The 22,867-nt window shown below is 42.4% G+C and overlaps 1 protein-coding gene across 1 annotated transcript in view; it reads left to right on the forward strand.

The window, feature by feature from the left end:
* SFI1 (SFI1 centrin binding protein) overlaps nt 1–22,867 on the forward strand; it is a 71,285-nt gene that overhangs the window by 29,417 nt on the left and 19,001 nt on the right. The window contains exon 14 of the mRNA XM_074206407.1: nt 12,786–12,916. Coding sequence (XP_074062508.1) covers nt 12,786–12,916 — 131 coding nt within the window. The remainder of the gene's footprint in view (nt 1–12,785; nt 12,917–22,867) is intronic.

The raw sequence follows: 22,867 nt of genomic DNA on the forward strand, positions 1-22,867 counted from the left end.
TCTTTCAGAGTCCATTTGGAGATGAATGCATTACAGCAAGGCTTCATTAAGGCAGGGTCCAGAGAATGATTGACTGGCACAGCTGGTTGGCATCCTGCAGAGGCTAGTCTTGTAGTATACAGCCAAGAGAACAAAACTCAAGGGAAAAAATTGAGCAAGCAAAAACCAGAGACATTGGTAACAGAGAAGACAATTTAATAAGGTCCAATAATTAGGAAAAAACTAGAAGTCTATAAGGGGCAAGAACTATACTTTATGATCCTAAGCCAGTAGTATTAAAATACCTTTTATAAGAACATGGGTTCCAATACAACACAGATTCATTGTAAACAAAACTTAAAAATAGTATAAACAAATATACTGGAAAAGCATTTTAAAAACTGCACATGTCCAAAAAGGAATTTGCAATAGAATTTTCTATTTTAGCTTTGGCCATGTTTAGAATGAACAAAAATTCTAGTTGAAGAATGGATCTCTCCTTAAAGCTGTTAAATATGCCAATAGTCATTATTCTGATCCATTGGCTCACTCTCAAACTTAATTATGATGCACCTGGAATGAACATGGCAATTTGGTATTACAAAGCAGAGAGGGACATGAGGACATCTTCCCTTATGAAGTCATACAGACAATATTTTCCAATGAGTTGTTTTTTGTTTTGGTTTTTTTAGTATTTTGCAAGGCAATGGGGTCAAGTGGCTTGCCCAAGGCCACACAGCTAGGTAATTTTTAAGTGTCTGAGACCGGATTTGAACCTAGGGACTCCTGACTCCAGGGCTGGTGCTTTATCCACTGTGCCACGTAGCCGTCCCGATAGTTTCTTTTTAAACGCAAGGTGGTGACTGTTTCCTATCAAGGGCCTTCCTGCCCTCTTTTCAAAGCCTCTTAAGGGCAGGGAGTCCACATTTACTAAACCTTAAAGTCTCAATGAACCTAAATTGAATACAGCCTTCAATCAATAATAGGTTAACAGAAACTTAGCTCACAGCTGAGATCATTTCACAAACTTTGCCACTTACAAACTTTCAAATGGTATAAGCAGATAGGTTCAGATCCCAACTTCATTAATTACTTAAAATTAGACCCTTTCAAGCAATGAAATTCAAAACTCAAAGTAAAAGGAGCAACATTTAACTTAGGTAAGTATTTCATATCTGAGTCACACACACACACACACACACAAAACCCCCTCTTTTGTATAAAGATTTCAAATTTACCAAGGTGAGATTGGATACCCTGGCTGGCTCCCAGTCTCAGAATATAGAAACATTTTCCCACCTCTCCAGGCCAGTAGAGAGATGTAAAAACATCCCATTGATGTTTAAATACACATATACACACATATATTTATATTATACATTTTTTTGACGGTACCAGTTAAGACCAGTCAGAAAATAATTTTTAGAATTAATCAGAATTTCTTGAGGTACCTCTTAAATATTCATTAAGATTTTGAAATAGCCAACCAATAGTTAAAATTTAATGCATTCTTTTTTCTTTTTTAAAGATTTTATTTATTTTGAGTTTTACAATTTTTCCCCTAATCTTACTTCCCTCCCCCCACCCCCCACAGAAGGCAATTTGCTAGTCTTTACATTGTTTCCATGGTATACATTGATCCAAATTGAATGTGATGAGAGAGAAATCATATCTTTTTTTTTTTTTTTTTTTGCAAGGAAGTAGGGTTATAAGTGGCTTGCCCAAGGCCGGACAGCTAAGGTCATTATGAAGTGTCTGAGGCTGGATCTGAACTCAGGTACTCCTGACTTCAGGGCTGGTGCTCTATGCACTGTGCCACCTGGCTGCCCCAAGAGAAATCACATTCTTAAGGAAGAAACATAAAGTATAAGAGATAGCAAGATCAGATAATAAGATAGTTTTTTTTTCCTAAATTAAAGTTAATAGTCCTTGGTCTTTGTTCAAACTCCACAGTTCTTTCTCTGGATACAGATGTTATTCTCCATCACAGACAGCCCCAAATTGTTTCTGATTGTTGTGCTGATGGAATGAGCAAGTCCATCAAGATTGGTCATCACCCCCATGTTGCTGTTAGGATGCACAATGTTCTGGTTCTGCTCATCTCACTCGGCATAAGTTCATGCAGATCCCTCCAGGCTTCCCTGAATTCCCATCCCTGCTGGTTTCTAACAGAACAATAGTGTTCCATGACATACAAAGACCACAGTTTTCTAAGCCATTCCCTAATTGAAGGACATTTATGTGATTTCCAATTCTTTGCTACCACAGACAGGGCTGTTATGAATATTTTTGTATAAGTGATGTTGTTATCCCTTTTCATCATCTCTTCAGGGTATACACCCAGTAGTGGTATTGCTGGATCAAAGGGTATGCACATTTTTGTTGCCCTTTGGGCATAGTTCCAGACTGCTCTCCAGAAAGGTTGGATGAGTCCACAGCTTCACCAACAATGTATTAGTGTCCCAGATTTCCCACAACCTTTCCAAAAATGATCATTATCCTTTCTGGTCATATTGGCCAGTCTGAGAGGTGTGAGGTGGTACCTCAGAGAAGCTTTAATTTGCATTTCTCTAATAAGTAATGATTTAGAGCAATTTTTCATATGGCTATGGATTGCTTTGATCTCATCTATAAATATTGCCTTTGCATATCCTTTGATCATTTGTCAATTGGGGAATGCCTTTTTTTTATTGACTCAGTTCTCCGTATATTTTAGAAATGAGTCCTTTGTCAGAAATACTAGTTGAAAAGATTGTTTCCCAGTTTACTACATTTCGTTTGATTTGGTTACAGTAGTTTTGTCTATGCAAAAGTTTTTTAAAGTTTTTTTAAATTTATTTTGAATTTTACAATTTTTCCCCAATCTTCCTTCCTTCCCTTCCCTTCCCCCTCCCACAGAAGGCAGTTTGTTAGATTTTGCAGTGTTTCCATGGTACATACTGATCTAAGTTGAATATGATGAGAGAGAAAAATCATATCCTTAAGGAAGAAAAAATAAAGTATAAGAGATAGCAGAATTATATAGTAAGATAATAGGGATTCTTTTTTTCCTCCTAAATTAAAGGTCTTTGGTCTTTTTTCAAACTTCATGATTCTTTCTCTGGATCCAGATGGTATTCTCCATCACAGATACCCCAAAATTGTCTCTGATTGCTGCACTGATGGGATGAGCGAGTCCATCAAGGTTGATCATCACCCCCATGTTGCTGTTAGGGTGTACAGTGTTTTTCTGGTTCTGCTCATCTCACTCAGTATCAGTTCATGCAAATCCTTCCAGGCTTCCCTGAATTTCCATCCCTCCTGGTTTTTTTTTAAGTGAACTTTAATTTATTACTACTATTATTACAATAATTTTATTATAAGAGTAAACATAAAGCCGCTGCTACCCCAAGAAAATGAGAAACCTCAAGAATACTGAGAGAGAGGCACCTAGGTGGTGCAGTAGATAGAACACCGGCCCTGGAGTCAGTAGTACCTGAGTTCAAATCCATCCTCAGACACCTAATAATTACCTAGTTGTGTGGCTTTGGGCAAACCACCAAACCCTATTGCCTTGCAAAAATTAAAACTAAAAAAAAAAAAACAGTGAGAGAAAAAAAAATGTACTTAAGTCTGTGTTCAGATTCCAATGACTTTGAGTTGCTTTCTTTATCGTAAGTCTACCAGAGAAGTTGCTTCAATATTTTTCCCACAATTGCTATTACTAGCTGTACCTCCACTCTGTTCCTCCCCACTCTCAGTTCTACTCTCTGTCTCTCCTTTCAACCTGGTCCTGTCCAAAAGTGTGTTGTATCTGAGTACCCTCACCCTCAATCTTCCCTTTCTTCTATCACGTATTCCCTCCTTCTCTCCCCCCATTCCCCCTTATCCCATCCCTTTCTTCTCATTTTTCTTTAGGGTAAGATAGATTTCCTCACCCTCTTAAGTGTGTATGTTATTTCCTCTCTGAGCCATTTCTGCCCTCCAGAATAACATATTCCAATCCCTACAAGCCCTTAATGTAGATGTTGCCAGATCCTGTGTAATCCTGACTGTGGAGCCTTGGTAGCTGAATTGTTTGTTTCTGGCAGCTTTTAGAATTTTCTCTTTGATTTGGGAGTTTTGGAATTTGGCTATAATATTCCTGGAAGTTTTTCTTTTGGAATCTTAGGAGGTGACCAGTGAGTTCTTTCGATTTCTATTTTACCCTCTGCTTCTAGGATCTCAGGGCAATTTTACTGTATTATTTCTTGAAAAATGAAGTCTAGACTCTTCTCCTGGTCGTCGTTTTCAGATAGCCCAGTAATTTTTAAATTATTTCTTCTGGATCTGTTTTCGAGGTCAGTTGTTTTTCCAATGAGATAATTTCTTTTTTTTTTAATTTATTTTTATTAAAGGTATTATTTGAGTTTTACAATTTTCCCCCAATCTTACTTCCCTCCCCCCACCCCACCCCCCACGGAAAGCAATCTGTCAGCCTTTACTTTGTTTCCATGTTGTACTTTGATCCAAATTGGGTGTGATGAGAGAGAAATCATATCCTTAAAGAAGAGACGAGAAGTCTAAGAGGTAACAAGATCAGACAATAAGATATCTGTTTTTTTTTTCCTAAATTAAAGGGAATAGTCCTTGAACTTTGTTCAAACTCCACAGCTCCTTATCTGGATATAGATGGCACCCTCCTTTGCAGACAGCCCAAAATTGTTCCTGATTGTTGCACTGATAGAATGAGCGAGTCCTTCAAGGTTCATTATCACCCCCATATTGCTGTTAGGGTGGACAGTGTTTTTCTGGCTCTGCTCATCTCACTCAGCATCAATTCATGCAAATCCCCCAATCAGATAATTTCACATTTTCTTCTAATTTTTGCCTTTTTTGGAAGAGTTTTTTTTCTTCCTGATTTCTTGCAAAATTATCAGCTTCCTTTAGTTCCATTCTGCATTTGAAGGAGTTATTTTCTTCAGAGAGCTTTTTTTATCTCCTTTTCCAGCCGATTCTGCTTTTTTTTTTTAGGTTTTTGGGTTTTTTGTTTTTGTTTTTTTTAGGTTTTTGCAAGGCAAACGGAGTTAAGTGGCTTGCCCAAGGCCACACAGTTAGGTAATTATTAAGTGTCTGAGACTGGATTTGAACCCAGGTACTCCTGACTCCAGGGCCAGTGCTTTATCCACTATGCCAGAATTATGCTTTTTAAGCCATTCTTCTCATTTGCCTTTTGTTTTGCTTTTTTCCATTAGGCCTAAACTGGTTTTTAATATATTATTTTCTTCCCAAACTGCAACCTGTGTCTGAGTGTAGGCAAACAGCAGAGTCCTACCACAAGAGAAAGCAGAGAAATCTCTGCAGACTTCCCTTCCTCTCATCTCTGGGGGTACAGGTGCTTTCTCCTGATTCTCGCTGCAGAGCTGGTGCTCCTCCCTCCAAACGCATTCTGGTGTTGCAGATTTCTTGCCTCGCCGCTTGGAGGTGTTCTGGGGCTGTGCTGGGACTGGGACTTTTTCCAACTCTGGGAAAATGTATCACTCAGTCTTTCTGTGGGTTCTGCCCAAGTTTTGGCTAGAGTTATAATTTGTTAGCTTTTGGAGTTTTGGGGGGAAGGAGTTCCTGGTATTGCTGCCTTAAACGCCACCATCTTGGCCCATGAGCAAGAGCTTTTTAATTTAATGTAATCAAAATCATTTAGTTTATTTTTAGTGATGTTCTCCATCTTTTCCTTAGTCATAAACTACTTCCCTTTCCATAGATCTGACAAGTAAACTGCTCCTTGATCTTCTAGGTTGCCTATAATATTTTTTTTATGTCTAAATCCTGTATCCATTTTGATCTTATCTTGGTATAGGGTGTGAGGTGTTGATTTAATCTAAGTTTCTTCCTACTACCAATTTTCTCAGCAGTTTTTATTGGAGAGAGTTTTTATCCCAATAGCTGGACTCTTTGGGTTTATCAAACAGCAGATTACTATAATCATTTCCTGCTATTGCACTTAGTCTGTTCCACTGGTCCACCACTCTGTTTCTTAGCCAATACCAGACAGTTTTTTTTTAATATTTAATATTTATTTATTCTCATTTTGTACAAATAACGTTTTTTATTCATTAATAAAATATTGTTGTTTAAGAGTAAACAAAATACCCCCTCCCCCAAAAAATATAGACTTCCTTGAGTGATAAAGGGGAGAGAGAAAAAAATTAAAATTAAAAAATAATAGTAATAATTGTAGGTATGGCCAGGTGGTGCAGTGGATGGAGCACCAGCCCTGGAGCCAGGAGCACCCGAGCCCACATCCAGCCCCGTACACCCAACAATCACCCAGCCATATGACATGCAAGCCACCCCAACCCCACTGCCCTGCAAAAACCAAAAACAAAAAAAAGACCCAAAATAAAATAAAATCATAATAATAGTAGGGGTGGCTGGGTGGCGGACAGAGCATTGGCCCTTGAGCCAGGAGCACCCAGGTCCAAATCCGGCCTCAGACAACCAAGGATCACCCTGCTATGCAGCCCCAGGCAGGCCACCCAGCCCCATTTGCCCAGTACCCCCCCCCAAATAATAATAATAAAAAATGTGCTTGAGTCTTTGTTCCAACACCAACAACTCTGTCCCTGGTGGATCACATTCTTTATGATAAGTCCATCACAAAAGTTACTTCCATATTTTTCCACCATTGCCATTGGTTATCTCAACTCCCTCCTTCACGTGCTGGCCCTGGCAGAGGTCCCCTGCTATTCCCCCAATTTGTGCCCGGTGCTCCCTGGGGCATAGCTCAGGAGACTCCCCCAGCACCCTGGGGCTGCCTCTGGGAGGCTGGAGTTCTTTCACTCTGGTGGGCCACCCCTCCAACCCCATGGAGCAGAGCCTTTCTGCTTTTTTCCAGGTTACCTTGAGTAGGAGAACTGCCTCACTGGGTCCCTCTGTGGGTTCTGTCTCTTGAAAGTTTAGTTAAAGTCCTAAGTTTTGAAGATTTATGAGAGAGTGCCTAAGACAGGATCCACTCTTGTTGCCATCTTGGCTCTGCCTAATACCAGACAGTTTTGATGACTGATGCTTTGTAATGTAATTTTAGATCTGATAAGTCTAAGCTACCCTTCTTTTGCCCTTTTTTTCATTGAATCCCTGAAAATTCATGACTTTTTATTTCTCCATATGAATTTACTTACAACTTTTTCTAACTCATTGAAGTAATTTTTTGGAATTTTGATTGGTAGGGCCCTAAACAGGTAGTTTAGTTTTGGTAGAATTGTCATTTTTATTATATTAGCTCTATCTATCCATGAGCTGTTGATGTTATTTAAATCTGATTTAATTTGTGTGAGAAGTGTTTTGTAATTGTTTTCCAAAAGTTTCTGAGTCTGTCTTGGCAAATAGACTCCCAGGTATTTTACATTGCCTGAGGTTACTTTGAATGGGATTTCTTTTTCTAGCTCTTCCTGCTGCACCTTGCTAGTCATATATAGAAAAGTTGATGATTTATGAGGGTTTATTTTATATCCTGCAACTTTGCTAGTTTTTTGGATGATTTCTTGGGATTCTCTAGGTATACCATCATGTTATCTGCAAAGAGTGAGAGTTTTGTCTCTTCCTTCCCAATTCTCATTCCTTACATTTCTTTTTCTTCTCTAATTGCTGAAGCTAACATTTCTGATATGACATTGAATAGTAGTGGTGATAATGGGCATCCTTGTTTCACTCCTGATCTTGTTGGGAATGCCTTAGCCTTTCCCATTTGAATATAATGCTTGTTGATGGTTTCAGATAGATACTGCTTATTATTCTGAAGAACAGTCCATTGAATGTATTCTTAAGTAACTTTATAGAGTTCTTGAAATCCAGTTACTCTATTACAGAGATAATAGTTATTAACACAGGCTTAATTAAAAGATGAAATCGGAATTTTCTAGTCCCAGAAAAAAAGTTATCTTCCCCTCTTTTTCTTAACTAATTGACCACTAGGCTTCCCAATCAATATGGCCATTTCCCCTTCCCAAGGGTGGGACCTAATCATCCCAGCTAATGTCTTTAGGGAATGGGACTTGGAATTGAAAACATGGTCCTTGCCCAACCCCCCCTTCTCCAAACCAGGAAGAAGGTATGGGGGTCCCCTGTTTTCTAAAACAAGTTTTGGGGGGCATCTTACCCTTCCCACAGTGAAGCATGCATTCCATCTGGGACATAGGTTTGAGTTTAGAAATTGTAAAAAGGAAGGTTTTCCTTCTGCCTCTCCCCCTCCCCCTACAGAGGGTGGGGGTGGCAGAGAATGAAAGAGAGCATTTCAAAGAGAGAAAGAGAGTATCACCCAAAGATAATTTCTAGGAGTTCAGGTATTTTGCTTTTGTCAAATCTAATTCCTTCCAAGGAGCAAGCACACAGCTGGGGGAGGAGTAGTGGTACCAAGTTTTCCCCCATATTTTAATTCTCTATCAATTTATAGGTAGGCAAACATGTCAATTGGACATACACCAAATATCCTTCCTTAACAACCCTCACTCACAGTGGGGTGTAAACCAAACACGCCTCAGAATTGCCTTTTCTCCGGTCAATCTGAAAGCAGGGCAGGCCTACACCAAGGCTACTGAGAAACACTACATGGGATCAGCTTAGCTGACTCCCCAGAAAACTCAAGCTTTTTCCATTTTCCAGAAAAAGGGAAACACAGAAGGAGGACTAGAGGTCCAATATTTTTCCTATAAATTAGAATCTAAAAAAAAAAGGGGGTGTTGTTTCTCACCTATGGAGCTCAATCCAATTTCCCAGTCTGGGCAGTCTCCTACCTGGCTCTCCATTATGTAGCTGCTTGCTACTTGGGGTCGTTTTGCCTATGAAGAATCATTATTCAGACTCAATAAAGCAAGGGTGGAAATAAAAATTTATTAAAAAGGTTACAAGACATAAGAAGAGAGAGAGAGCAAGAGAGTGAGGGAAAGCTGAAAGAACAGCCAAATAGCATTGACTGGGCCACAGGTCAGAGAAGACTAGTGGTGACACATTGTTGTTAATGTATACAATGTTCTCTTGGTTCTGCTCCCTTTGCTCAGCATCAGTTTCTATAATCCTTTCCATGCTTTTTTAGAATCTGACCATTCATGATTTCTTATAGAACAAGAGTATTCTATAACATTCTTATACCATAACTTGGTCAGTCATCCCTCAATTGATGGGCATCCCTCCAATTTTTAATTCTTTGTCACTACAAAAAGTTTCTATGATTTTTTTTTATGATTTCTGCTGGATATAGACCTAGGATTGGAATTGCTGGGTCAAAGGGTATGAACAGTTTTATTACTCTTTGGGAATAGTTCCATATTGCTCTCCAGAATGGTTGGATCTGTTCATAACTCCACCAGCAATACATTAATGTCCCAGTCCTCTCACAACCTGTCCAACATTCATTGTTTTCTCTTTTTGTCATCATAGCCAATCTGATAGGCATGTAGTAGAACTTCATATTTTTTAAACTTGTATTTTTCTAATCAGTAATGATTTGGACCATCTTTTTATATGATTATATTTAGCTTTGATTTCTGCATTTGAAAACTACCTGCTCATATCCTCTGTGGGTCACAGGTTTTAATAGGGACATTGCTCCAGTGAAGAATGTCCAGAGCTAGGTTAGCAGGCCCTTGGGACCAAGGCATCAGAAGATAAGGATCTGGGGCAGATGGTTCTTCATAGCTGTTCTCAGATGGTGCCAGGCTCTCGTATGGCAGAAGGCATGGCTAGGTTCTAGGTGGGCAGAAACAGAACTACTGGGCAAAGTTTCTAGGAAATGTCAATGCCAGAAAGACATTTCTCCCAGAGCTACCTGAAGAGGTAGTGAGCTCCCCATGCAGGTTGTATTACCACTAGGTTGGGAGTTAGGCTGAGACCTGAATAAGTGGGGCAGCTCTGGGTGGAGGCCAGAGAAGGCTGAATTGAAAGATCCATTTAAACAGTTAAATGATTTTGGTGTTGATTCATAGGTAATGCAGGGCATTGATGGGGGGGGCAAAGGACCAGGCCTTCCCTTGACCCTAGTATACCTGGCACTTTGTCAGGGGTGGGGTGGTTCTTTCACTAACACAGGTTGTGCCTCTCTTAGACTCTGGAGAATGTCGTTTTCTGACTTTGGCTAGTCCAGTCCTTGCATGAAAGACCAAGTGGGTGGCTTCCACTACTTGGCCGGCCCTGTCAGGGCCCCTCCATGGTGGGACAAGGTCCATGGGTGATCTGTGCAGGGATGGGAGAGAAAAAAGAGGTGGTGATGCAGGCATTCCACAGGTCTCCTCCCAGAACCTTCCTCAAGAAGCGGCCCAAACTCCTGCTCCTTGTTAAAATGATTTTCTCTTGTGCTCTTATATCTCCTCAGTTTTCCCTTCTTTTCATCTTTCTGAAAGAACCTTGCCTTATGAAAAAAGAATTTTTTCAGAAAAAAATAAGAAATAATATATGAAAATTTCAGTTAAACTGATTCATCTGTTTAAAAAATCTTAGTGAGCCATTTTCCACCCAGTTTCCTGACCTCCGCGAAGACCCCGGGTTTCCTCCCTTTTCTTAGTGGCCTTTTGGCAGGAACAGGGGTTATTTGTTGCTCTCCTACTGACCCTTCGGTGTGACTCTCTTGACTGTAGTCTGACCCTCCCTGAGGCCATGAATCTTGGTGGACTTCTTTAGGGCAGGTTTCTATCATGGACTCTTGGAAGTCACACCAATGGTACCTTTCAGCCCCAGGGCCCCCTCCCCAGCAGATTGAGAAGCCTGGAAGGTCAGTCCTCCTCTCCTTCCCCCATGTGGCTTCATCTTCCCATTGGGGTGCATGAGCTTTCAAAAAAATCACAGGATGGAGGCCACTTACATTTGTTATCTCTCCAGCAGACTTGGCAGGCAGTGATGTGAAATTCAAGATGATCTGTTTAGCACCAATTAGGAGCCCTGAGGAGGTGGTGCTAAAAGGGGTTTTGTAATTAGTGTGTCTTTAATTCTTCCATAATGGGCCTGTGGTCTGCTGTCCTGAGCCACTTGTGCCTGCCTTCTGTGTGTCAGTCCTTTTGCTGGTCGTTGAGGATTGGGAGCAACCAAGCTGAAGTAAGGGAAGTAGTGTTATCTTAGCAGAATCAGAGAAGAGCAGAGTGAGGCCTCATCTCTGAGATCTCTGACAGGGGAGGAAACCAAATTCAGCCAGTGCAGGGTGAAGTGTTCCCAGAGGCATGGCACTCCTAGGCTTAGGGGGAGCTGCAAGGGATGGCCAGCTGTGACCCTGGAGGCCAGCTGTGTGCCAAGACCTCCTGCCTTCTGGTCAGGTCCTGGCAAAAAGCTTTTATGAAGCACCCCCATGACCTGGCACTGGGAGCAGCCAAGGGCTGGGCTCACAAAAAAAGGCAAAATCTACAGCCCCTTTCCCTCTCATGTTCCCAGCTGGCACTTGGTGGTTGTCAGATAATCTTGGCAGCAGTGTTAAGCAGAAATTAGAGTATGAGCTAATTTGTAGCTGCTATTTGCCTTTTCAGAGGGACTTTTGGAAAGAGAATGGGTATTTTTGACCTCTTGAGTCTTTAGATTATGCTGTAGAGAGACTGGAAGAACAAAACCAGGGACATCATGACTGGACCTTACAGTGTGTAAGACCTTTGGCCCCCCTGGGCCCCTCTTGTTCACTGAGAGGCACAGGGTATGCTTCATTCTCTGGTCTGAGGGGCCAGGATGGGCCTGAACCAGTGTTCTCTTGTGTCTGCCCTTCTCCCTTTATCTGGAACATCTGTTCATACAAGTCTTCCTGGGGTCTCTGGCTTATAATACGGTAATTCACTACATTCAAGAAGCACACCCCATTCAGCCATCCTCTGCTCAATGGCTATGCATTCTGAGGGGCCTGGGCTATAAGGACAAAGAAATGCTACCAGCTCTCCTCACAGGGAGCTTCCAGTCCATGCTAGAGACAACAAGGCCACCTGGAAGTATTTGCAGACTAACTCTTAGTAGCAAAACACAAGAGGGCATGGGCACAGGGAAGACTCCTATAGAAGTGGGCTTGGGGTATCTCCAGAGGGCATCTGTGAGGTAGAGGAAGGAGGGAGGGCATTCCTGATGTAGGGGACAGCCAGTGCCAAGACCCTGAGATGGAAGATGATGTGTTGTATGAGAGAAATTGAGTTGGGGAGTCAGGATCCTCACATCCACGGGAGAGGGCTGAGGCCAGGTGGTGGAAACAGATGTCATATTTAGGGAATGGGGGTTCAGACCTACAGTGAAGAAAGGATGGTGACTGGGGCAGAGGCAGATAACAGTCTCTTGGTGGGAAAGAGGGAGCACAGGTGAGATGGCAGGGTGACTAGGAGTGAGAAGGTGAGGCAATGCCAGAGTTACAATCCTGGAAACCCAGAAGGATGGTGGGATCTTCAACAGAAAGAGGGAAGTGTGGAGGAAGCGGGAGGTGGGCAGGTTGGGAATCAACTCAGCTTCAGCTGTTCATGGAGGCATTGCTGGGACACTCAGTTTAAAATGTCCAGCAGGCCGTTGGTGAAGTGGAACAGGTGGGGGGTGGAGATTGGGATTGGTGACCCTCTGGTGCCACAGGAAGCCTTCCTTGTGGGTACGTACCTGACCTTTCCCTTCCTGAGATCACCAGGACGAACAGTTGACTTAACTTCTCGATTCCAAATTGCTTCCCAGTACAGCTGGCCTCCCCAACTGTGGTGTGCCTGTCTTCCCAGCCCCTCCTTCCCTGCCTGTTGCTATCTAGTGTCACCTCTTCTTGTTAGTGATTTGGGGCATTTTTTCATGGGTGGCTGATGGTTTGCAATTCTTTTGATCCTTCTCTCTGCCCACTTTGTCTCCTGGTCTTTGCTTGTGGTCAGATGCAGTCTTCCAAAGCCGATCACCACTATCGGAGCAGAAATCTGTCCATCCTCTTTCAGGCCTGGAAAAACTTAAGTGACCAGCGGCAGGAGCAGAGGGCAAGGCAGGCAGAGGCTTCAGACTTTCACAGGTAGGTGCCCAGGAGAGCTCACGTGGACCCAGAAGTGCATCTGACAGCGAATCCATTTGTCAGCTCCAGAGACCCGCTCTCTTTAGACATCCTCAAGCCTGTGAGTCCCTGAGAATTGGTCATAGCCTGTGGAGGCCTTGGGTGAGGGGGCTCTCTTTTCTGGAGGAAGCTCAGCCCTTTAGTTTTCTAGGTCAGCCTAGATCTAGGTAGGGGCTGTAGTTGGCATCATCTCAGCAGACCCTCATTGGTTTCCCAAGACTGCCACTCTACAAGAGTATTTGATTTTTCAGTCTTTTTCAAGTGTTTCCTCCAGAGAGAGGAGGAACAGAACCTTGGACATGAAGTGCCCAGGGGAGTCTAGTGCAGGACTTTGCTCACATCAGGAATGTGAGAAACATGGTCTGAAGGAATGAAACTGTTCTGTGCCCTCTAGTTCTATTCTTGTCCTCTGGAGGTGGTGGTGGCGGAGGTGGTGGTGGTGGTGTCTACGTGTGACTTACTGTGAATTGTGAAGGGTCATTAGACCATCAGCTCAGGAGGGAGCCCAGAAAGGCCTCCTTCCAGGGACTGCTCTCCATGGACTGGTCTTGCTCAGACTCAGAGTGAACTTGCTGGCTGTAGCCCCTCCTGAAGGTTAGGGGAGGGCCAGCCCTGGCTCTGGAGAGATGAGATGAGACGAACACCCAAGCAACAGTTGGGAAGAGAGGCCCGACCATTCCTGCGGCAAATTCACCCTTAAGTGGCCTGAAGTACAGATTGTTCACCTTTATAATCTTGTCTTTTCAAACCACAAATAGTTCCAATGCTGGGATTTGATTGGGGTTGGATTTGGAATCTTTTCCTTGTTTTCTTTACTTTTTGGGAGTTTGGTTTTTTGTAATGTTTGTGCTGGGGCTGGTGAGTATTGTGGGAAGCAGGCAAGGGGAGATCAGAGTGGGCTGGAGCAGCATCAGCAGCTCCCCCAGGGAGGGTTCTGAAGAGTGAGCAGGATAGGGCCTTGGGAAGGTGGGAACAAACCCTGGCTAAGCACCTGACCAATATTATCTCATCTGAGGGATGCAGCCAGTGGGATTGGACCAAATATTTGTGTTTTGGAGGAGATGAGGTTGGTGGATCTAGAGGACCCAGGTAAGGCAGGGCCTGGAGGTTGAGGCTGAGGAGTTTGGCTGTGATTCTGTAGAGGAGACAGCAAGGACTGAGGGACTGGACCTGGGGAAGGATGGACATTTGGGAAGCTGGCTGTCCAGACCTGTTGGAGACACGGAGTCCAATGCTAGTCTGAAGAGCTCGGCCTTGGTTTCCTAGGCTGTAGGGAGTCAGGGTGGTGGGTGGGGTCCCACCAGCTAGTGGCTGAGCCCATCCCCATGTTGGGGGGGTGACTGACTTGTACATTCTGAAGTTGGGAGATGTGAGCAGAACCCAGAGGACAGAAGCCACTGTGACTTCAGTGATGTCATCAAGCACAAAGTGACCTAGGATGGGGTGATCCTTAGGTGTGGTGGGACCCCTTCTCGATGGTCACTTTGGCCACTGGAGGTTGAGCCCCAGGATTCCTCTTCAGTCTCTGGGACTGCCTAGATTGACCAGATTTCTCAAGTTGTCCAAAGCTGTGTTTCCTTCTTGTTCTGTGATCGTTCTGCTCTTTGTTTTATGTGCCAGGCAGGGGCTCCTCACCATAAGCTTGCCCCAATTTTACAGAGGAGGAAACTGAGGCAAACAGGGGGAGTGACTTGTCTAGCATCACCTGAATGAGAAGTGTTTGAGGCTGGGGGTGGGCTCATTTTGGGTCTGAGGCTCCTTCCTGGGATTCCGATTTTTTTTTTGCCCCCCCCAAATAAGGAAACTGGCTCAGAAAATTTGTTCCTTCATACTTGCAGCTAGAGTTAGCAAGTGTCAGACCTAGATGGCTTTCTTCCTTTAAAAAATAAAAAACACCTTTTTTTTTAACTTTTCCTGTCTAAATTCTCTCCTTCCCTCCTTTTGTTCACCTGAGAAGGCAAGAAATATGGTAATCATATATGTGTATATGTGTGTTTGTATAATTTCCAAATTAGTCATATTGCAAGAAAATTAAAGTGAAAAAAATATGCTTCAATTTGCATTCAGAGTCATCAGTGTCATTTGATTCATTTTATTGATCAGAGGAGCCAAGTCTTTCATAGTTCATTTTCTTTACAGTATTCTGGTTATTGTATAAAGTCTAGTTCTGTTCATTTTGCATCAGCTCCTACAAGTCTTTCTAGGATTTCCTGAAAGCATCCTGCTCACCTTTTCTCTTTCTTTCTTTCTTTCTTTCTTTCTTTCTTTCTTTCTTTCTTTCTTTCTTTCTGAATTACTTTGCAAATTTTTCTTTAGTCATACAAAACATTTTTGTAGTAGTCATGTTGCGAAAGAAAACATTAAAAATAATCTTGATAAAAGTAAAAAAGGTAAAAAAAAGGTCTGCTTTAGTTTGTATTCAGAACCAATCAGTTCTTTCTCTGGGGATGGGTGGCAGTTTTCATCATAAGTCCTTCAGAGTTGTCTTGAATCATTGTCTTCCTGAGAATAGCAAGGCTGTTCAGAGCTGACCATTTTATAATATTGCTGGTACGATGTACACAGTACATCTCACTTTGCATCAGCTCATGGTAGTCTTTTCAGGTTTTTCTGAGAGTATCCTGCTCCTCATTTCTTTTTTTTTTTAAGTTTTATTAATATCTTTTGTTTTAACATCAGCCATTTTGCAATATTCCTCTCCCCATCTTCCAATCACAGTGAGACTTCCCATGTAACAAGTTAAGCAAAACCAATAGAGGTACATCTTCCACGCCATTTTATGCAACAGTCATATGCAAAGTACTCTAATTCAAGGAAAGAAGAGAAAAGCATTATGGCTTGTTCAATATTGCTTTACAAAAATGAGCTGTTTTAAGATTCTTATTTTTTTGGTGTAATTTATGTATTTGTAGGATAATCATTTTAAAAACTGAATTTAAAAATCTTAATTTGATTGAAAACCTACAAATTCTCTCATGATTTACAATCATTTAGCCACTGCTCTGCTTAGCTGCCAATCTCTTATCTCTCTCCTCAGCAATTGTAAGACAGATACCCTTTCCTCTAGGAAGAGAGATCCAAGGCTTATTACCTTTGCAATAGCAAAAATATTTGAAAGCCTAGTGGCAAAACTTTTGCCATTGGCATTTTTTACATGAACAACATCAAAAGAGCCAGGATGTTTCTCCCTATTTGTAATCACACCAATTCACCCCAAGTTAGCTCCACCGGTCACCATACATAGGTTTCCAGTATCAAACTTAATGAAATCAGTGATTTTGCCAGCTTCTAAATCAATCTAAACTGTATCATTCACTTTGATGAGGGGATCTGGATAATGAATAGTACGGGCATCATGGGTCACCAGATGGGGAATACCCTTTGTACCCATAAAGATTTTGCATAACTTATATTTAGCCTCCTCAGCTGTGATACGATGAACAGCAAAGCGTCCCTTCGTGTCATATGCCAAACGGAAATGTTCCCCTGTCTTCTCAATGCTAATGACATCCATAAAACCAGCAGGATATGTGATATCAGTGTGGACCTTGCCATCAATCTTGATGAATCGCTTCACGCAGATCTTCTTTACTTCGTCTCCAGTAAGGGCATACTTGAGCCTGTTTCTCAGGACGATGATGAGGGGGAGACATTCTCTCAATTTGTGGGGACCTGTAGATGGTCTTGGAGCAAATACTCCTGTTAACTTATCCAGCATCCAGTGCTTTGGAGCTGCTACACGTTTCAGATGTTTCTTAGGACCACAAGCCATGGCTACACTAAATCTGGGATAAAGCAGGAAGTTTACTCGACTGCAGGTAGGGTCGGGGACTACTTAATGGCTGTGTTTGGCCACGTCACTTTAAGCCTCTGGGCCTCGGCGTCTTTTCCAGAAGCATGACTGGCTGGTCCCAGGGCCGCTCAGCAAGAGCCCTCATTTCTTATAGTAGAATAGTACTTCATTAAAAACTGGGTAGCGGGGCGGCTAGGTGGCGTAGTGGATAAAAGCACCAGCCTTGGAGTCAGGAGTACCTGGGTTCAAATCTGGTCTCAGACACTTAATAATTACCTAGCTGTGTGGCCTTGGGCAAGCCACTTAACCCCATTTGCCTTGCAAAAAAACCTAAAAACCAAAACAAAACTGGGTAGCACAGTGGATAGAGCACTGGCCTTGGAGTCAGGAGGACAGGAGTTTGAATCCAGCCCCTGATACTTGACTCTTACTAGCTGTGTGACCTGGGCAAGTCACTTAGACCTACTTGCCTCACATCTGGGGCCATCTCCAGTTGTCCTGATTCATTTCTGGCCACTGGACCAGCACAGCCTCCCCTCACTCAGATCCACTTCATTCACTTGTCATGGCATCCTCCTTGAGAATGAAGAACAGATATCATCATTTTATCATAATCTGTAATTTGGCTGTTCCCTAATTGATGTGTATACCTCTCAGTTGCCAATTCTTTGTCACCAGAAAAGAGCTCCTTTACGGAGGGTCTTTTCCTTTTTGTTATTTATTGGACACAGACCTTGTGGTATTGCTAGGTCAGAGGTTTTACAGGCCTTTGGGCCTAGTCTCATGCTGCCTTCCAGAATGGTGGGCCAGTTCACAACTCTACCAATAGGACCTCAGTGTCCCAGTTTTCCCATATCCTCTCCAACATTGATCAATTCCCTTTTCTATCAAATAGAAGAATGATGAGACTTGTTCTGAACCCAGAAGGCAGGAATTAGATTGATTGCTGAAAGTTAGCGGGAGGCAAATTTTGGCTTCTTAACAATACCCTAACAATCTGGGTGTGGAGGGGGATGCCTCTGGAGGTCATGGGCACCCCACTGCTGGCTGTCTTCAGGGAAGGCTGGAACGTGATGAATCACTGCAGCATTATAAGAAAGAGATGTCATTGGGGGGAAGCATGGGAAGTCTGTTCCCAGCGAATCCAAAGTCCAGTCGACAGGACCAAGAAAACAGGAACACAGTGACTACAAGATGCAAATGCAAAGATTGATGGTACCTAAGAGTCAGAACCTGAAATGATGCCCAAAGTTGGTCTCAAAGAAGACTTGTAAAAAATTCCTCCCCATGCTTCTTTGCAGGGGTCGGGGGCACTCTGGTTGTGGCACACTGCATGTAACATCAGACTTCTTTGATATGTTGGTTAATTTTGCTGAACCGTATTTTCCTTTTAAAATTATTTCAAGGGATGAACTTTTGGGAGGAAAGGGGGGAAAGGGAGATGATGGAAAATGTAGATGTCAGTACAGTTTTATTTAAAAAAAAAAATTAAAACAGACTTAATGGAAAAAAAACACTTTCAAAACCAGTTCAAAATATAACTTTAACAAATGTGTCATTGAGAAAGAACTGGGAATAATTAGATTTGAGTTTGAATTCTGACCCTGATAGTTTTAAGCAGAGTGTGTGGGGTGGGGAGGGGGGTGAAACTGCAGAGTTGTTCTGATTGGAGTTTGTCTTGATAGTAGGGATTGAGTCCATTCTTTTGTTTTCAGTTCTTTTGAGAGCTGTTTGTTCATATCCCTTGACCCTTTATCTACTAGGAAAGGGCTTTTAGTCTTATATAGTTTAAGTTATTTGACTACAATTTGGCTGTTAGATATTTGATACAAAAGCTTTCCTCCACTAGAACACTCCCCCTCCTAGTCGAGCTGCATTAACTTTGTTCATGTAAAAGCTTTTTAATTGTATATGATTTCAAAGATCTATTTTTATCTTTTGTAACCACTATTTCTTGACTGGTCAAGAATTCAGCCCTGCCTATAACAGAGAAGGGTCCTCTTGTTCCCTTTTATTTTCAAGACTACTTTTTGATTTTCCCCAACAAATCTTTTAAACGAAGAGTACTTTGTTATATAATTTGTATTTTAGGGTTTATTAAGTTATTGAGTACATTTATTTTTTATTCTTCCTTGTTGAGACTTTTATTAATCTACTCTATTTTTTTAGCCACTACCAAGTGGTTTTGAGGGTTACTCCTTTATCATAGTTTTGAGGTCTGGAAATATTCTCCCCTTTGTTTCTGCCTCGTTAAAATTCCTTATTTTCCTTGATATGTTAAGTTGTTTGTTCTGTCAGTTGATTTCTATTGTTATTTCATCCAACTCCATAAAGAATCCCTATAAATTTGGAAATTAATTTCTGCAGCATCTTTTTATCATGTTAGCATAGCCCAGGTGTTCTTCCAGTTATTTGTTATCCTTTATTTTTTCCAGCTGATGTTTTATTTTTCCAGTTACATGTTATAAAAGTTTTTCATCATTCATCCTCATGCATATACATTTTATAAAATTACAAAATTTCCTTCCACCTTCCCTTTCCCACCCCCCTCCCCTCAGCAGCAAACAATCTGGTGAATATTGTACATGCACATTACTATTTAACATGTTTGGGGGTGGCTAGGTTGTGCAGTGGATAGAGCACCGACCCTGGAGTCAGGAGTACCTGAGTTCAAATCTGGCCTCGGACACTTAGTAATTGCCTAGCTGTGTGGCCTTGGGTAAGCCACTTAACCCCATTTGCCTTGCAAAAACCTAAAATGAATGAATGAATGAATGAATACATACATACATAAATAAATATAAAATAGTCTGACCATTCAAGGTCCATTTTTGCTTTTACTTTGTCTGATATAAGGCTTGCTACCCTTGAATTTTTTGCTTCAGCAAATATATTTTGTTCCAACTTTTTACCTTTACCCTGTGTGTATCTTTCTTTTTTTTTAAATTGTTTTTTGAATTTTACAATTTTCCCCCACATCTTGCTTCCCTCCCCCCACCTCCCACAGAAGGCAGTCTGATAGTCTTTACATTGTTTCCATGGGCTACGCTGATCTAAGTTGAATTAAAATTAAAAAAAATAATAATAATTGTAGGTATGGCCAGGTGGCACAGTGGATGGAGCACCAGCCCTGGAGCCAGGAGTACCCAAGCCCATATCCGGCCCCATACACCCAACAATCACCCAGCCATGTGACATGCAAGCCACCCCAACCCCATTGCCCTGCAAAAACCAAAAAAAAAAAGAAAAAAAGACCTAAAATAAAATAGTAATAATAGTAGGGGCGATTGGGTGGTGGACAGAGCACTGGCTCTTGAGCTAGGAGCAACCAGGTCCAAATCCGGCCTCAGACACCCAACGATCACCCTGCTATGTGGCCCCAGGCAGGCCACCCAGCTCCATTTGCCCTGCACCCCCCCCAAATAATAATAATAATAATAAAAAATGTGTTTGTCTGTGTTCCAACACCACCAACTCTGTCGTGGGTGGATCACATTCTTTATGATAAGTCCATCACAAAAGTTACTTCCATATTTTTCCACCATTGCCATTGCTGATCACAACTCCCTCCTTTCTATTTCTCCACTACCATGTACTATATTTTCTCTTTCCTTTCACTCTGACTCTGCTGTAGGGTCGCTGAGTGGTGCAGCAGACAGATCCCTGGTCCTGGGGCCAAGAGGCCCCAAGCCCCCATATGGCCCCTTAGGCCCAGCAACCACCTGGCCCTATGGTCCTGGACAGGCCATCCAATCCCAGCCCCTTCCAAGAAGTAAAAAAGAAAATGCATTATATCTGATCACTCTCCCCCCATGGTCCATCCTCTCCTCCATCATTTACATTCCTACCCTTTCCCCCTTGTCCCCCTTCTCGCCTTCTTACTCCAGATGTCTATACCCCATTAAGTATATATGCTGTTTCCTCTCCTAGCCACCTCTGATGAGAACAGAGATTCCCTCATTCCCCCTTGCCTTCCCCCCTTCCATATCATTGCATTATCTCATGGTAATAAAGAAAAATCTTATTATGTGAAATATCTTGGCCTATTCCCCCTCTCCTTTTCCCCCATTACATTTCCCTTTTTTCTATTGACTCCATTTTTACACCATATTTTATCTTCAAACTCAGCTTTCTCCTGTGCTTCATCTATAAAATCTCCTTCTACCTGCTCTGTTAATTAAGAAGGTTCATATGAGTATTTTCAGTTTCATTTTTCTATGCATGAATACATGTAGTTCATCATCGTTAAGTCCCTCATATTTTCCCCTTCTCAACCACTCTCTATTCTTCACCTGAGTCCTGTATTTGAAGATCAAACCTCCTGTTCAGCTCTAGACATTCCAACAGGAACATTTGAAATTCCCCTGATTCATTGAAAGTCCATCTTTTTCCCTGGAAGAGAACATTCAGTTTTGCTGGTTAGTTGATTCTCGGTTGTATTCTAAACTCTTTTGCCTTCCGGTATATTATATTCCAAGCCCTACGAGCTTTTAATGTAGTTGCTGTTAAGTCCTGTTTGATCCTGACTGCAGCTCCACAATATTTGAATTGTGTCCTTCTGGCTGCTTGTAATATTTTATCTTTGACTTGGGAGTTCTGGAACTTGGCTATAATATTCCTGGGGGTTGGTTTTTTGGGATCTCTTTCTTGGGGGGAATCTGTGGATTCTCTCCATTTCTATTTTGCCCTCTGCTTCTAGGATATCAGGGCAATTCTCCTGTAGTAATTCTTTGAAAATGATGTCAAGGCTGTTTTCCTGATCATGACTTTCAGGTATTCCAATAATTTTTAAATTATCTTTCCTAAGTCTGTTTTCCAGATCAGTTGTTTTTTCAATGAGATGTTTCACGTTTTCTTGTAATTTTTCATTCTTTTGGTTTTGAAGTACTGAATCCTGATTTCTCATAAATTCATCAATCTCCCTGAGTTCTATTCTTTGTCTAAAGGATTTGTTTTCCTCAGAGAGCTTTCTTATCTCTTTTTCCATCTGGCCAATTCTGCTTTTTAAAGCATTCTTCTTCTCAACATTTTTTTTTAGGTTTTTTACAAGACAATGGGGTTAAGTGGCTTGCCCAAGGCCACACAGCTAGGTAATTATTAAGTGTCTGAGGCTGGATTTGAACTCAGGTACTCCTGACTCCAGGGCCGGTGCTCTATCCACTGCGCCACCTAGCTGCCCCCTATCCTCAACAACTTTTTGAACTATTTTATCCATTTGACCTAAGCTGGTTCTTATCATGCTATTTTCTTCAGCATTTTTTTTGGATTTCCTTGACTAAGCCACTGACTTCATTTTCATGTTTTTCCTGCATCTCTCTCATTTCTTTTCCCAGTTTTTCTTCTAACTCCCTCATTTGATTTTCAAAGATTTTTTTTTGAGCTCTATCATAGCCTGAGCCCAATTTCTGTTTTTCTTGGAGTCTTTAGATGCAGGAGCTTGTGCTTCCTCATCTTCAGACTAAGTGTTTTGATCCTTCTTGGGCTCACAGGCAAAATATTTCTCAATGGTGCTCCTGTTTTTTCTCTGCTTACTCATTTTCCCAGCCTGAGCCTGGTTTTGGGGTGCTTTTGGGACACTCCCACAAGGATCTCAGTGTGTGAGGCTCTGTCCTCCCTGCTGGTCTGTGAATGACCATATGTACCCCCGTCTGCCACAGGGCCGAGGTGGGGAGGCCCTGCTGTTCTTTTGGGGGGCCTAGACTGCGATCAGGATCTGAATGTGGTCAGGGCCCCAGAGTCCTGTTCCAGGGGCAGAGGACAGGGCTCTGCAGTCTCTTTCTTCACTCCCCTCTCTTGGCTCAATGGGCTCCTGCCCTGAGGGCTCCACCTGCTTCTCTGTTTCTGGGTCTAGGCTGCAGAAAGACCAAGCTGCTCACTGTATGCCCTGAGGGCTGGGCTTCAGGTGCTCACTCTGGTAGAGGTCCCCCCTGTGTTCCCCCAATTTGTGCCTGGTGCTCCCCGGGGCATAGGTCAGGAAACTCCCCCCCCCCCCCGCTGTGAGCCGCAGCTCCCAGCGCCCTGGGGCTGCCTCTGGGAGGCTGAAGTTCTTTGGCTCTGGTGGGCCACCCCTCTGTCCGGCTGCCCCTCAGACCCGGGGAGCAGAGCTTTTCTGCTCTTTT

This window comes from Macrotis lagotis, chromosome X, assembly GCF_037893015.1.
Source record: "Macrotis lagotis isolate mMagLag1 chromosome X, bilby.v1.9.chrom.fasta, whole genome shotgun sequence".
NCBI classification, from domain to species: Eukaryota; Metazoa; Chordata; class Mammalia; order Peramelemorphia; family Peramelidae; genus Macrotis; species Macrotis lagotis.